The following is a 13,503-nucleotide window of genomic DNA, read 5'->3' as shown; positions in this document are numbered from 1 at the left end:
TTATATTTGGGTGTCTGGATTACGTCAGAGGATTTGGGACAGAACTGAGAAATACATAATGACAGGGAAGCTTTTTTTGTTTTCATTCATGTAATAGTTTATCAAGTGTGTTGCAAGTATTTATTTTAGATCACATTTAGACTTCATTAGGCTATATACTATTATGGATGGAGGAAGAAAGGCAAGGATGACATATGGCACAATGAATGACCGAGAGAGACTCTGGTAGTCTGTGTTCAATATAAATGTTTTTTTTACTGATTATTAAATCACATTTTCAGGTGACCAGATATAAATTCAATACGACCCCCCACAGGGTCTGGACCACCAGGTTTGGGAAAGCCTGCCCCTCCTTCCCTCACACTTTCAAAAAAGTCCGCCATTGTTTCTGACTCGGAAGCTCAGGAGGAGGAGAAGGAGACATGTCGACCGGGAGAAGTCAGCACAAACGCTGCTGTGTCGGCTGCAAAGACCCGCTCGGGTCACTTCATCGACTCCCAGCCGCGGAGGAGCTGAGAGAGAAGTGGCTGGACTTTATTTACGATGGGAAAGTGCCCCCCGTGGTGGGGAAACACTTATGTGTGTGTGCGGACCACTTCACCCCGGACTGCTTCATCAACTTCGGCCAGTACAGTTTAGGAATGGCGCGAAAACTCCTGCTCGTTGATGGAGCTGTGCCGACTGTCCGTGCCAAATCAAACGACGAAGAAAATGTGAGTATTTCAAAACCGTTTCTGACCGTTTATTTTAACGTGTAGCACAAGCTAACAATGTTAGCAACATTAGCTGCCGGCCTGACGTCAGACTTGGTTCATTGAGGTGGCCGGGTTAGCATCTTACTAAGTTATGTTTAAACTTTAGAGTATTTTTCGGTTTTTGTGTTTCCAAAATGCTCATCGTCTGTTTCTGTATTTTGCTTTTTTTTTTGTTCTGCAGGTGTCTCAGCGCTACAACGAGCAGAGGCCTACAGCTACAACAAGAAGCGAGCAGATCACATCCAGCCTTCCTCTGAGAGATCTGGCTGCACAGAACCAGAATCTATCAGGACCACAAAGCGAGCTCTTCATATCCAGCCCTCCTCTGACGAATCTAGCTCAACAAAACCTGAATGTATCTGGACCCCAAAGCGAGCTCTTCATATCCAGTCTTCCTCTGAGTAATCTGGCTGCACAGAACCAGAATTTATCTGGACCACAAAGCGGGCTCATCTTATCCGGCCTTCATCTGAGTCATCTGGCTACACAAAACCAGAACTTATCTGGACCCCGAAGCGATCTCTTCATACCCGGTCTTCCTCTAAGTAATCTGGCATCACAAAATCTGAATATATCTGGACCACAAAGTGAGCTCTTCATATCCAGCCTTCATCTGAATAATCTGGCTCCACAAAACCAGAATATACTGGGCATAACAAACCAGGTAATGAACTGTCTTTGATAAGTCAGGCTACTACTGTACCACTCATATTGGTCCTTGGTGTTATGAGGGTGTGTGTGTGTGGATGTTGAACGGAGGGTGTGTGAAATGGTCTGGGGGGTGAGGAGCTCCTGGAGGTAGAGGGGGGGCAGATCTGTGGATGCACTGATGGGTGAGGAGGGAGACCTTCTATTCAGTTCTGAGTTTTCGGGGGGGCCAGTGAAGGGACTTGAAGATGGGGGTGATGTGTTCGTGTTTGCACACCCTCATCAGGATCCTGGCAGCACTGGATGCTCTTTCCAGGGATCCCGATGAGGAGTGCGTTGCAGTAGTCTAACCTGGAGGAGACAAAGGCGTGGACGAGCTTCTCTGCGTCTGCCAGGGTGAGCGAGGGGCGGAGTTTGTCCGATGAGGATGGCTTCAGTGTTGGAGCAGTTTAGATGGAGAAAATTGAGCCTCGTCCACGTCTCTATTTCCTCCAGGCAGGTGGTCAGTGTGGATGTTGGCAGGTGGGAGGAAGAGGTAGGGGTGGTTCTTATGTACAGCTGTCCAGGGGGAGCATGTCGATGGAGACGCTGATTCAACATGTTAAATCGTTGGCGAAAAAAAAGGCAGCCGGGGGGCCGGACACACTGCAGAAACGAATACAGGGACCGCTTACAGACGGCCCAAAGGCCGACAATCTCCTTCAGCGTTTTTATATTTTAAAGAGCGATGGAAACAGGGCTGCTTTCAGGAGTTTGTGCTCTTGAACCCTTCTGGAAAACATTTCTGTGTTTAGGCAACCTCATCGAAACAAAAGGTCACTGTTTGTTGTGTAAACCGCCGCCTTACTCCGAACTGACTGAGTCATAGCGTGTGCATTGTTTAATTTCTTGCTCCGACACTTTCAGGAGGCTTTTCAACATGTCGCTGCTCTTGTCTTTCAGGGTAACCCGCTGGAACTAGACGCCGCCATTCGCGAGGTGGCCTGCCAGACTGAGCCACAAAAGGGGTGTTCAGTCGGCACACAGCTTACCAAGACGACGCTCCAACCTCGCTTCAGGAGTAAAAGTACGCCGACGTCCATTTATTACGCTACGTTTATAAATCTGGAGCCGTTAATAATGATTCATACTTCTGTCTTTTCTTTGATCAAAGGCACGCAGAGCTCGGTGCCCAGGAAAGACGTCTGTGTTGGCACGTCGACTGCGATGAAGAGACCGCTTAAGAGACCGCGCTTGGAAGAGTGCCGCCCGCTCACATGTGACGCTGCCGAGCCGCTCACAGACCCGAGTGTGTCGAGCGAGGAAACGTACGCAACGACTCTTTGTTCACATTCGTCAACTCCTTTTGGTTCTATGATCATGATCAGTCAGCGTTTCTTTCTAACAGGTCCGAGGCGTCTGGCCCCGTTAATAACACGACTTTTACTATCTGTGAAAAAAACCTCGTGGAGATCTTTAAGGAGTGCCCTGTGTGTCAGGCGGTCTGCGACGTCCAGCAAAGAAGGATGGGTATATTTTTATCTGTAGATCAGCGGTGCCAAAACTGTGGATTTGAGAGACAGTGGAGCAGCCATCCCAATGTTGGAGGAAGTCCTGCTGAAGACCTTCACCTGTCCTCTGCTGTCAAGGTCACGATAAAAACTGAAGAGGTAATGGATAAGGACTTGTAGCAAAAGTAAAAACAAATCAATAGATAGTAGATGTTGTTGTGTCGCCAAGTTTTATAAAGAGTCAGAAAAAGAAAAGATGGATACTCTTCAGAAGGATTACAAAAAATAATGTTTTCAAGAAGTTCATCCTCATCCTGTCTTTTGTTTTTTGCTCTTAGGTCTTCGAGGACTGTTCCAGCATCAGTGAGGGGGGCGAAGTAGACCCCCAACCGCACCCATGAAGATCGCACTTCCCCCCCACCGTCTGCATCCATAATGAACCTGAAGGGACTAAAGTAAATATTTGAAACTACTGTACATTGTGACCTCTATTTTCCTTCATGTTTGTTTCCTCTGGTAATATATATTTTTTCTTACTACAGGACCCGCAGCCTTCAGCAGACTGGAGAAAGTTCTAGTTAATGAGGGGGTTCTAAAAGATGAGGCCAAACGTCTTTGCTGGAGGTCTTTCACAGCGTCAGTCTACACCAAAACGTCGTCTTCCCTTTTCTTGGGATGTTGCGCTGGTACTAATGAACTTAGTTTCTAACATATCAGTTCAGATTTATATCCAAGTGTTCGACAACACATCTAAAGATGCTGTTTGTCTCTCTCTCTCTTCAGGCCGTCCCCGGGCGACAACATCAGCCGGGGACCTGCCCTGAAGTCGACGACACAGAGATTGCATAGCGGAGCCGATAAAAATGGAAACAACCTTCTGTAAGTAGAACAAGATGCATTAACACAAGTAATAATAATAATAATACATTTTATTTGTAAGCGCTTTTACAAGGGCTCAAAGGCACTTTACATGTAAAAATCACAGTATACAGTTAAAAACAGTAAAAAAACATTAAAAGACAGAGAAACCGAAAGAGAAGAGGGGAAAGAAGAAGTTAAGTATTAAAAGCTAGTTTAAAAAGGTGAGTTTTGAGCATGGATTTGAAAGTTTGAAAGAGTGAGTTCCAGAGGGAGGGGGCAGCGATGGAGAAGGCTCTGTCTCCCCAGGTTCGGTGCTTGGTCCGTGTAGGTGGGGAGAGGATGTTTCCTTTAGATGAGCGGAGGTCACGGGAGGGGGTGTGGTGGTGAAGCAGGTCAGTGAGGTAAGGTGGGGCCAGGTTATTTAGTGCTTTGTGTGTGAGGAGGAGGATTTTAAACTGTATGCGGTGAGTGATGGGGAGCCAGTGCAGGTCACGGAGGACGGGGGTAAAGGTAAAACAGGCCTTATAATGACAACAATATATAAAATAGCAACAAGTTGGAGGGAGTATTTTCTCATATTTGTAAACGGAAAGTAACGTCAGAGTTTCATCCTCAAAGAAACAAATGAAACCTCTAAAGACATTTTTAAATAGTAAAAAAAAGCTTTTCTGTATCACAGATTACGTAGACGAGCTCCTAGACCTCTTCTTTTGGAAAGTCCTCCAGGATCCTGCTCCATATGTGACTGAGACACTCAGCCCGTATCAGAAGGACTACACAGGCGGGCAGACGGCACTTCTCCGATTCTCTGTCCCAAAAGACCCTGATACCAGCTCCTGGTCGGCCGAGCTCCTATGATGGCTGAATGAACTTGTATATTTATTTCATATGTGGTGTTTTATTACTTTGTTTTAAAAGCTGTGTGCATCCTACAATAAAAGTTGTGCATAAATACTGTTTGGTGTCACATCAGTGTATTGCAGTGATAAAGTCAGATTATGCCGTTTTAGAGGGAACTGTACAAAAATACTGACAAATATTGAAAAGTCCATGTCCCTTTTTGAAGGTACAATCTACAACACCTAAACAGATGTCACATCAAGAACAGTTATTAAATTGACCTGGTCGATCCTTACTAAAGTCAAAAATGATTAAATACATTCTAGTCCTTAACAAAAATGGAGTTGCAGGAAACCGGAATGAGGTTTGGAAACGTCTGGTCAGAACTGAAAAATGCAGCTTTAAGTTTGTCAGAGAAAGTGAAACAATTATATGCTGTCACTGCTTGTCACTATCTTTATATTCTAACCTCTCCTGTTTTCTGGGAGCTCCTGAGCTCTCTTAGGTTCCTTGGGACTGTTAGTGAGGATGGCCTGCCCAAACAACCCTCCCCCCCCCCACACTCACACACACACACACACACACACACACACACACACGAGGATGACACGGTCGAATGCCTTCTCCAGATCCACAAAGCACATGTGGACTGGTTGGGCAAACTCCCATGAACCCTCGAGCACCCGCTGGAGAGTGTAGAGCTGGTCCAGTGTTCCACGGCCAGGACGAAAACCGCATTGTTCCTCTTGAATCCGAGGTTCGACAAACAGCCGGATCCTCCTCTCCAGTACCCTGGAATAGACTTTCCCAGGGAGGCTGAGGAGTATGATTCCCCGGTAGTTGGAACCCCCTTCTTGAAAAGAGGGACCACCACCCCGGTCTGCCAGTCCAGAGGCACTGTCCCCGACCTCCACGCGATGTTACAGAGACGTGTCAACCATGACAGCCCCTGCACATTTACAACGTTGCCTCTCCCAAAATAGTGGACATTAAAGCATATACACACAAACAACCAAATTCACGGCATAGGCACACACGGCTCACAAGTGTCTTTTGGGTAAATCATCTAAAAGTCTAACCACTTCTGCAGAGGTGTCAAAGAGGAAAACTGTGTCGTGCATGGCTTATCAGACTCCCGTCTTTATATCACAAACAGCAGCGACTTCATTTTCAGTCCAACATCGTGCAGACGGTTTCTGGGCTCATTTACTGTTTGCACATGGCCGCAAGTCCTCGGCATCCCCTTCGATAGCTCAGTTGGTAGAGCGGAGGACTGTAGTGTGAAATGTGAGACATCCTTAGGTCGCTGGTTCAAATCCGGCTCGAAGGAATATGTTTTTTAAATCATGATATAATATAAAACCTCGGAAAACTTTAGGTGCCGCGAAGACACATTAGCCGAATAAGCTAACTTATAAGCTAACTAGCGTTGACAACGTTGTTTACCCAAAGCTATAGCCAAACATAAAATGTTATTTCTTTTACGAATGTTATAAGAAGCGAAACATCATAATAATGTACAACATTATGGATGAACATGTCGGTTCTGTTTGTTTTTCTTCACTAACAGTCACAGCTGAAATGACTGATTATTGAAAGGTAACATAATTTGACGTAACACCGTTCCCCACCTCTCGTCTCATCAATTAGAAATATTTACGTGTTTTCTGTTACTTTAAATGTATTCATAAGCGTTGGGATTTGATTGGTGATAATTCGTCTACAAGACAGGTGCTATTTTAATAATGCATCACTTTAAAACATTAATTTTGTACGTTTATCAGGAGTAGAGCACACCGCGATCTGCATCACACCTGCACGCTCATACTTTACGTCTGGACTGGTTCGCGACGTGCTGTTATTTATATAGTGACGTCATGGCGGCAACGTGCATCATGGGGGATTAGCTCAAATGGTAGAGCGCTCGCTTAGCATGCGAGAGGTAGCGGGATCGATGCCCGCATCCTCCAAGTAATCATTTTATGAGAAATCATGCTCCTGGATCATTCAGACCCTCATGAAATCATCTTGTTTTAACTCCTCAGCATTTTAGATCCTTGTTCATGTCCACAAACCATCATCACGTCCAGGTGAAGGCAGGTGAGGTGATCACCTTCCAAATGGTGAGTTTTTAACTTAATTCTTGTTTTTACGCTCAAATGGACAGTTAAATATTTTTTTTTAAAAAGGGTTAAATGTTAAACAAAGTATCATTAAAACATCATTACGTTGTGTTTAGTAGTTTTATGGCCTGTGTTAAGGGACTTTATAGGATACATGGGGTGATGCTGCCCCCGTGTGGTCGGGCTTATGTATTAGTTAGAACCACCTCACTCTACATGGTGTCTGATTTCCACTTTATTTAAAAATAACACAACCAGGAAATTACTAAAGAGCACAATATTAATTACTTATAACTATTATGGTAGTCTACCATAATACTTATCATTCATTATCACTCATTTTGAAAGAATCCCTTATTTGAGATTTGAGACACAAAAGTACATTGTTAAAATTAATGAATAAATGCAGGAATAATAAATACATATTAAAGTGGTTATTTAATTTATTTTTCTACATGTTTTAATGCATTTAAAGTCATTTTTCACTACCTAGACTCTAGGGTCTCCTATCATTATATGCTAGCCGGGTGTTAGCATACAATGGCTGCCTGCATGTATGTTTGCATGGCACCTTCGATAGCTCAGTTGGTAGAGCGGAGGACTGTAGTGTTCAAAGTGAGACATCCTTAGGTCGCTGGTTCAAATCCGGCTCGAAGGAGTGCTTTTTCTTGGTTTATAATATGAACTGTAATCATTTTTACACTCTGTGGCAAAAAACGCCATACGACGTACAAGTAGCATTAGCTTAGCTGATCGAGTGATAAAGCTAATGTTAAACTTTTCAAGTGGTTTCCTTTTTGCAAAGTGAACCATCACTAGACCATTCAAGTTTCGATCAAAAAAAGAAAACTATTATTTTGTATATTAAATATACCGTAAATAGCGTCGTCTTTGTACGTTTATCACCACAAGACTGCAGTTAACTAACTGCTAGCTAAATGAGAACTGTTTTCTTTTTCACGGGTAACATTAATTAACATAACACCTCTTTCTACCATTGGCTGGTTCTTCCGTCAGTAACTGAAATCTTTCCTTTGACCTCACATTTTTATTTCCCCCTTTAGAATAATTTCGCAGGATATTGTTGTAATTTATGCCAAAATTGTAACTTCAGACGTGCAAGGATGTATTTACTAAACACTAAAGTGTATTGAAGAAATCGGAGCCCTTCGATTTTGTGGTATAAAAATTGACGTCATAGTAGCACGGTGCATCGTGGGGGATTAGCTCAAATGGTAGAGCGCTCGCTTAGCATGCGAGAGGTAGCGGGATCGATGCCCGCATCCTCCAAACTTTTTTTTTTGTTTGTAAATCTACAACATGAGGTAGAAATACTTATATATTTGTGCCACTTTAGTGTGTGTGTGTGTGGTTTTGGTTTTTTTTACAACCGGTTCACGTGCCGGTTTATTCATAGGTGAGTTGTTACATTGTGAATACCCAAGTGACATTATGTGCTGCTATATGACCAACACATCCTTCCCTATATAATAGTCCTACAATAACTTGATAAACGTGCTCAGTTTACGTACGAAATGTGACGTCATTCCCGCTATGTGACACGGGGGATTAGCTCAAATGGTAGAGCGCTCGCTTAGCATGCGAGAGGTAGCGGGATCGATGCCCGCATCCTCCAGCATCGTATTTTCGTTGTTTACGTCAAGAGAAAGACAGCAAAGAATCACAGTAGTGAGATGAAGTTATCCTGGATAACAGGCAGGATTAACCACAAGCCCAAAAGGTTAATTATAGCAGATATAAAAAAAATAACCAAATGCCTAAAAACGCACTTCTTCCAAATCACCAAAAACACCAACTCCCATCCATGTTTCGTTATTTCTTTTCCTTGTTAAAACATCTATAAAAGCGCTATATAAGATTAATTCATTTATATTTAAATTATATTTAAATTATATTTGTCAGGAGAGTAAGTTTGAGATGTGAGAAAAATGATTGGTGCAGTCTGATTTCAATTCAAACTTTTGCAGCGCAGTTCAGAAAGAACAGGGACTGTATAAAAACTGTGTTGAGTAATTTGTTCCGTAATCTGTTTTTGATCCTTTTCTCTTTTTTTAGGGGGTTTTACAACACCCAGTTGTATTGTAAAGTAAAACCTTGACGTTCTTTTCCGTGGACAGGCATTGACAAATAATATTGCACCAACAGACGTCATTAGCCGATGTTCATTGCCAAATCAATTTAATGCTGGCATCTAGGCAAGGCAAGTGTATTTGTTTTTTATTGGGCAGATTAAAAAAACTCTGACTTGTTTTCACTCTCTCACGAGAGAAAATGTTCAGGCATTGTTGAAGTCTTACACCAAAAAAGGATCCGTATCAGAACTGGCAATCGCCTTAATTGTTATTACAAACATTTGTACCGACATCTCCAGTGAATCTCTGTGGCTTACCGTCGTACTCGAACACATGCAGCAGGATCAGAGACAGATGTGAGCACACAGAAAGTTAGAGAGCCCCGCTGATAAACTACATACAGATGAAAACATTTGAACCTGAGAACAAGTTTAATGCAGGCAAAAACAAAAGCAGAGGAAAGTGTTGCGTTTTATTCCAAATTGCAGCACAGGTGGTTGTTTCTTTTTTTTTTTTTAAAACAAAGCTACATATGAGATGCAGATGGTACAAACATTTTGGCCTCAAATATCTCTCTTCTCTCTCTCATCCTTACACCCTCTGAAACGACTGATTTGCCAAAGTATTCATAACACGAGCTGCTACAAATTCATTCATGAAATCAAGATTTTAAACGTTGAACAGAAGAAAAAAAACATCTTGGGTGAAGTGAATCTCAGAGATATCCTCTTTAACATTGAACGTGTTAAAATGTTAACTTTTAAATGTAGAGCACCTTACTGAATCACACACACTGCGTGCTGTGAGGAGGCGGCAGTTTCCAGTTTGATAATTAACAGGTGAATTCACCTGTCATCTGTGTCATTGTTTAACCACCTAGAATAAAAGAGGAAGTTGAGCAACTGCTGCAATTTAACATTTAGTGAAACCTACCTACCTTCAGCTTTAAGAATAAAACAAAGTGGTTTTTTTAGAAGCAGCACAATCCTTAAGGGCACCACTTTATGACTGGGACAGATTTATGGCACAACATAATATAAGGGTTTGTCCACATAGAAGTAACTTTAACTGAGTTTAATTCATACATTGAATTATATGGAATAAAATCTGACATGCAGAGAAATAAGCACATGAACAAAAGGAAACGAAGGGTTAATAAATCTACACTAGTTTAAACACATCAAAATCTGTAATACACAACCCCTCCCTCCCTCCCTCCCTCCTGAGCATTCATGTCATCCTGTGTTTAATCTGCAGTGTGATCCCGTCATGAGGAGGCCAGCCAGCTTGGTTTGGATTGGACAGAGAGTCTGAGCCAATCAGCACGAGAGCAGGTCCCAGCGCTGTCCCCTCATTGGCTGATGTTTCTGCTCCAAAGTGCCCAAAAGCAAAAAAAAATAAACAAAAGGTATCGTCTTTGTTTTCCCTCCCTCAATGTCTGTGCAGAGTTGCAGCAAGCGAAAAGCAGCAGGGGAGCGTGGCGGCAGCAGGTCGGAGGGCCGGAGGATGGAGCCGCTGTGCTTGCTGCCCCGTCTGTCACCACTTACATGAAGTCGTCTGAATCGTAGCCGTCCTGCAAACCAACACACAAGAAGAGTTCATTTTCCACAATTCATGTAGCAGACGCTTCAATCCAAAGTGACGCACGTCATGTGACAGCACGGTATGAGACAACTGTGACCCAAAAAATACCCCAACCACGTCTGTGTGGGAACCAGAGTCCGTTCTCACCTCATTAGTTTTCATATTCTCTGTTTTCATCAGCGAAGAATAGTTCCTGGACAGACACCAAAACAAGAACAAACACATGTCAGTAAAGAGGGTTTAACTATTCAATGGTAGAAATAAAGTGTGTCCGACGCACTTTAGCTCCTCCATCTCCTTTCTCCTCTTCTGCTCCTCCTTCTCTTTCCTCTTATGCTCTTGAAGTTGAGCTTTCTTCTCGTTCCTCTCCTCCTGATCTCTCGACTCTTTCTCCGCCGCCAAGTCGGGGAAACTCTCCGTTTTTGTTTTCTCCAGACGGTTCACAATCTCATTCACCTTCTTCTCCACCGCCACGATCTTCACCTGCGGGAGAGAGAGACAACTCTGAACTCGGTTTCTTACAAACAGTCTGATGAGGGTTTTCTTTCCTTCCAGACGTTCAGTCACTGACCTCTTTCTGTCTGTGGAAGCCGATCTGCCCCACGTCCATGTCGCCCGTCTTCTTCAGATTCGCCCACGGTGTGTAAACCACGTTGATGTTGTTCATCTTGCAGCCTGCCAGGGGCGACAAAGAAAGCAGCAGCAGCTTGTTCAGCGGATGGACATTTGAAATGTGGCAGCTCTCGAGCACTTTGATAATCTGTGATGATCAAGTCTCTGGTCTTGTTGTTGTTTTTGTTTACCTTGAATGCTGTTGTTCTTCACCAGCTGTGCACAGTCGATCAGCACCTCTGGAGGGATCTCATTTATCGTATGACCCTGGAACACACACACACACACACGGGTCAATCTGGGTGATCTCCATGTGTCAGCGTCAGCTTGTTTTAGGATTGTGCTGAGACTCACGAGCACACACGTCTCAACAGTTAGAAGAAAAGTGATTTACCCCTCGTCCAATTTAGGCCGAGTGTCCACCTCACGTTTAATTCTTTTTAAAGGGTACAGAGCGTTTACAGCGGCAGGCCGTCGTCTGGAGGAAAAAGCAGAGCGCCCAGCGTCTAGTTTTCAAGCGCTCCGCCCTTTTTTTGTACGGCCGCTTCAGGTGATAATCTTTTATCTTTTCAGAAAGGTTGCCCTCTTTGCTCCGCGTCTGATCGGATAATAAACGATCTCAAATATCAAACGTGGTAAAAAGTCATAAACCGTCCGTTGTCCACAGACTGTTGTCATAGAGACAGGACGGACGTGCTGGGCTTTAATGCTTCATGCGAGCGCACAGCCAGACCACGAGGTGGACTCATGGTCTTAGATTCTACACCTCATGTTTTGGATTTGATCCTCTCTTGTTTTGTTCTGCAGGAACTCTGTGAAATCTGAACTGAAGACATGATGGTGAAAACGTACAGTTTCATCTTATAGGTCTAACTTCTTACCTTTGGCAGCCTGAGATAAACGTGGGCAGAGGAGAGTTTATCCACATGAAACCTGGAGCAAAAAAAAAAAGCAAGAGATGGTTAAAAAAAAACAACTTTCAACATGCACACAAAAGTATTTTTCTTGCTCGACTCTAGAGCTGGGTGATAAATTGTCTTCAAAGTCTTTGAGGATTTAAATAAATTAAATCTAGTGATCATCTTTAACTACTCTGTAACTCCCCTTTGGCTCATATAGGTCACATCCTCCCTCCTCGTTTACGTCCTACAGAGACAGCTGAGGTGTCATCCCGCTACAGTGATTTAACTAAAGCTGCTTTGAGTCATTTGTACCTTTAAACTGCAAACTGTGTATTTTAAATAACACAAGTTTACAGCTTGAACTTTTAACCCAGAGAGATGTCAGCTTACTTTATTGATCCTGGGGGGGAAATTCAGTTAGCTCTGAGCACATTTTATAGATGAGATTAAATCAAAACTCAGATGAAGAAGTCTGAGGATTGATTTTCAGGCCATATCCCTCTATAACAAACAAACAAAAAAGTCTCACCAAATGTCCTCAGGCCATCCGTACTTTATTAGATCTTCATCTGCAAAAACAATCCCAACAAGTTAAGAGTGTGTATGGTTTAACTTATACAACAATCACAAACTGAATGTATGTATAGTTTGTGCATCAGTGACTGAACAATAACAAACTTACTCTCATATTTGTCTTTCCCCATGTAGATTGTGTAACCAGGGTTCACCACTGAGAGACACGATTCATTAATAAATAAATTAGTCACAGACACATGATGCTTTAAAGACAAACAGATAAAAGTCACAGACACATGATGGGAGAAAAGCTGCTTTAAAGACTCACAATGCTACGAGCTAGCATCGCTGCTAACTGAGCTCTTTACTCACCGGCACTTGTGAAGTAAAACACCATTTTGTGTTCTTCAAAGTCTCCTCTAAGTTATCGTACTTCAAAGCTGACACCAAACGCGACACAATATATGAGGAGTTTGTTTTTGAGCTGATCGTCTCTGCTGTCACTTTTTCGCGTGCACAGGTGTGAACCCGGAAGTTGTTGGCTCGCTGTGTGAAGCTGCAGAGGGTTAGCGCGTGGCAAACAGGAAGTCGACGTTTATTTATTATATTTATATATTTACAGTCTGTGATTACAGCTGCTGTCCGACAATCATATATATATATATATATATATATGTGTGTGTGTGTGTGTGTGTATATATATAAAACTAGATGACTCAAGCGGGATTCGGTTACGTAGCAACACGGCGGCCATCTTGGTTCAGGCAGCTGCCTTAGATATATATAAACACTGTAGCCGTTGGAAGGTGAGTGGTCAGCTTAAACAAGAATACCCTGAACTTCTTGAAATATTGATGGATTTTCAAACAGATTGCCTTATTACAAACCTTATTCTACGTAGGTCTGACATAGGATACTTGTACATGTTTAATTTGACGCTTTTGCCTTCGAAAAACGACTTATTTGTGCCCCGTCTTTCACTAGTTAGCAACGCTGAGACAATAACCGGGATTTTTTTTACAGGCTCCAACAAAACCAATAACGTTTTTACGACAACCTCATTGTCTAAATGACTTTGT

At 42.9% G+C, this 13,503-nt stretch overlaps 2 protein-coding genes and 1 long non-coding RNA gene across 4 annotated transcripts; 2 read left to right on the top strand and 1 right to left on the bottom strand.

The window, feature by feature from the left end:
• Positions 1-282: 282 nt before the first annotated feature.
• Positions 283-4,711, top strand: LOC306826671 (uncharacterized protein). Of its 2 annotated transcripts, none has more exons than XM_079348134.1 (9): positions 283-713; positions 937-1,419; positions 2,346-2,469; positions 2,557-2,710; positions 2,791-3,052; positions 3,232-3,348; positions 3,436-3,579; positions 3,701-3,772; positions 4,434-4,711. In XM_079348134.1, the coding sequence occupies exons 1-6, from the start codon at positions 423-425 to the stop codon at positions 3,292-3,294; spliced, it is 1,377 nt and encodes a 458-aa protein (XP_079204260.1). In that variant the 5' UTR covers positions 283-422; the 3' UTR covers positions 3,295-3,348; positions 3,436-3,579; positions 3,701-3,772; positions 4,434-4,711. The 2 variants fall into 2 exon arrangements, with proteins under 2 accessions (XP_079204260.1, XP_079204259.1); XM_079348133.1 differs by having other exon boundaries at positions 3,677-3,772.
• An 845-nt stretch (positions 4,712-5,556) lies between these two features.
• Positions 5,557-6,771, top strand: LOC306836160. Its single transcript, XR_013780741.1, has 2 exons — positions 5,557-6,565; positions 6,640-6,771. It is a non-coding gene; the product is annotated as an uncharacterized lncRNA (long non-coding RNA).
• Positions 6,772-9,869: 3,098 nt separating this feature from the next.
• On the bottom strand, positions 9,870-13,078 carry ccdc25 (coiled-coil domain containing 25). Its single transcript, XM_079363089.1, has 9 exons — positions 12,797-13,078; positions 12,591-12,638; positions 12,438-12,477; positions 11,888-11,939; positions 11,198-11,273; positions 10,966-11,069; positions 10,675-10,877; positions 10,542-10,587; positions 9,870-10,383 (listed from the first exon to the last, which is right to left on the bottom strand). The coding sequence occupies exons 1-9, from the start codon at positions 12,819-12,821 to the stop codon at positions 10,354-10,356; spliced, it is 624 nt and encodes a 207-aa protein (XP_079219215.1). The 5' UTR covers positions 12,822-13,078; the 3' UTR covers positions 9,870-10,353.
• Positions 13,079-13,503: the final 425 nt, after the last annotated feature.

The sequence above is a fragment of the Symphodus melops genome (genome assembly GCF_947650265.1).
Source record: "Symphodus melops genome assembly, chromosome: 1".
NCBI lineage: Eukaryota > Metazoa > Chordata > Actinopteri > Labriformes > Labridae > Symphodus > Symphodus melops.
This window is presented reverse-complemented; position numbering and strand designations above follow the sequence as displayed.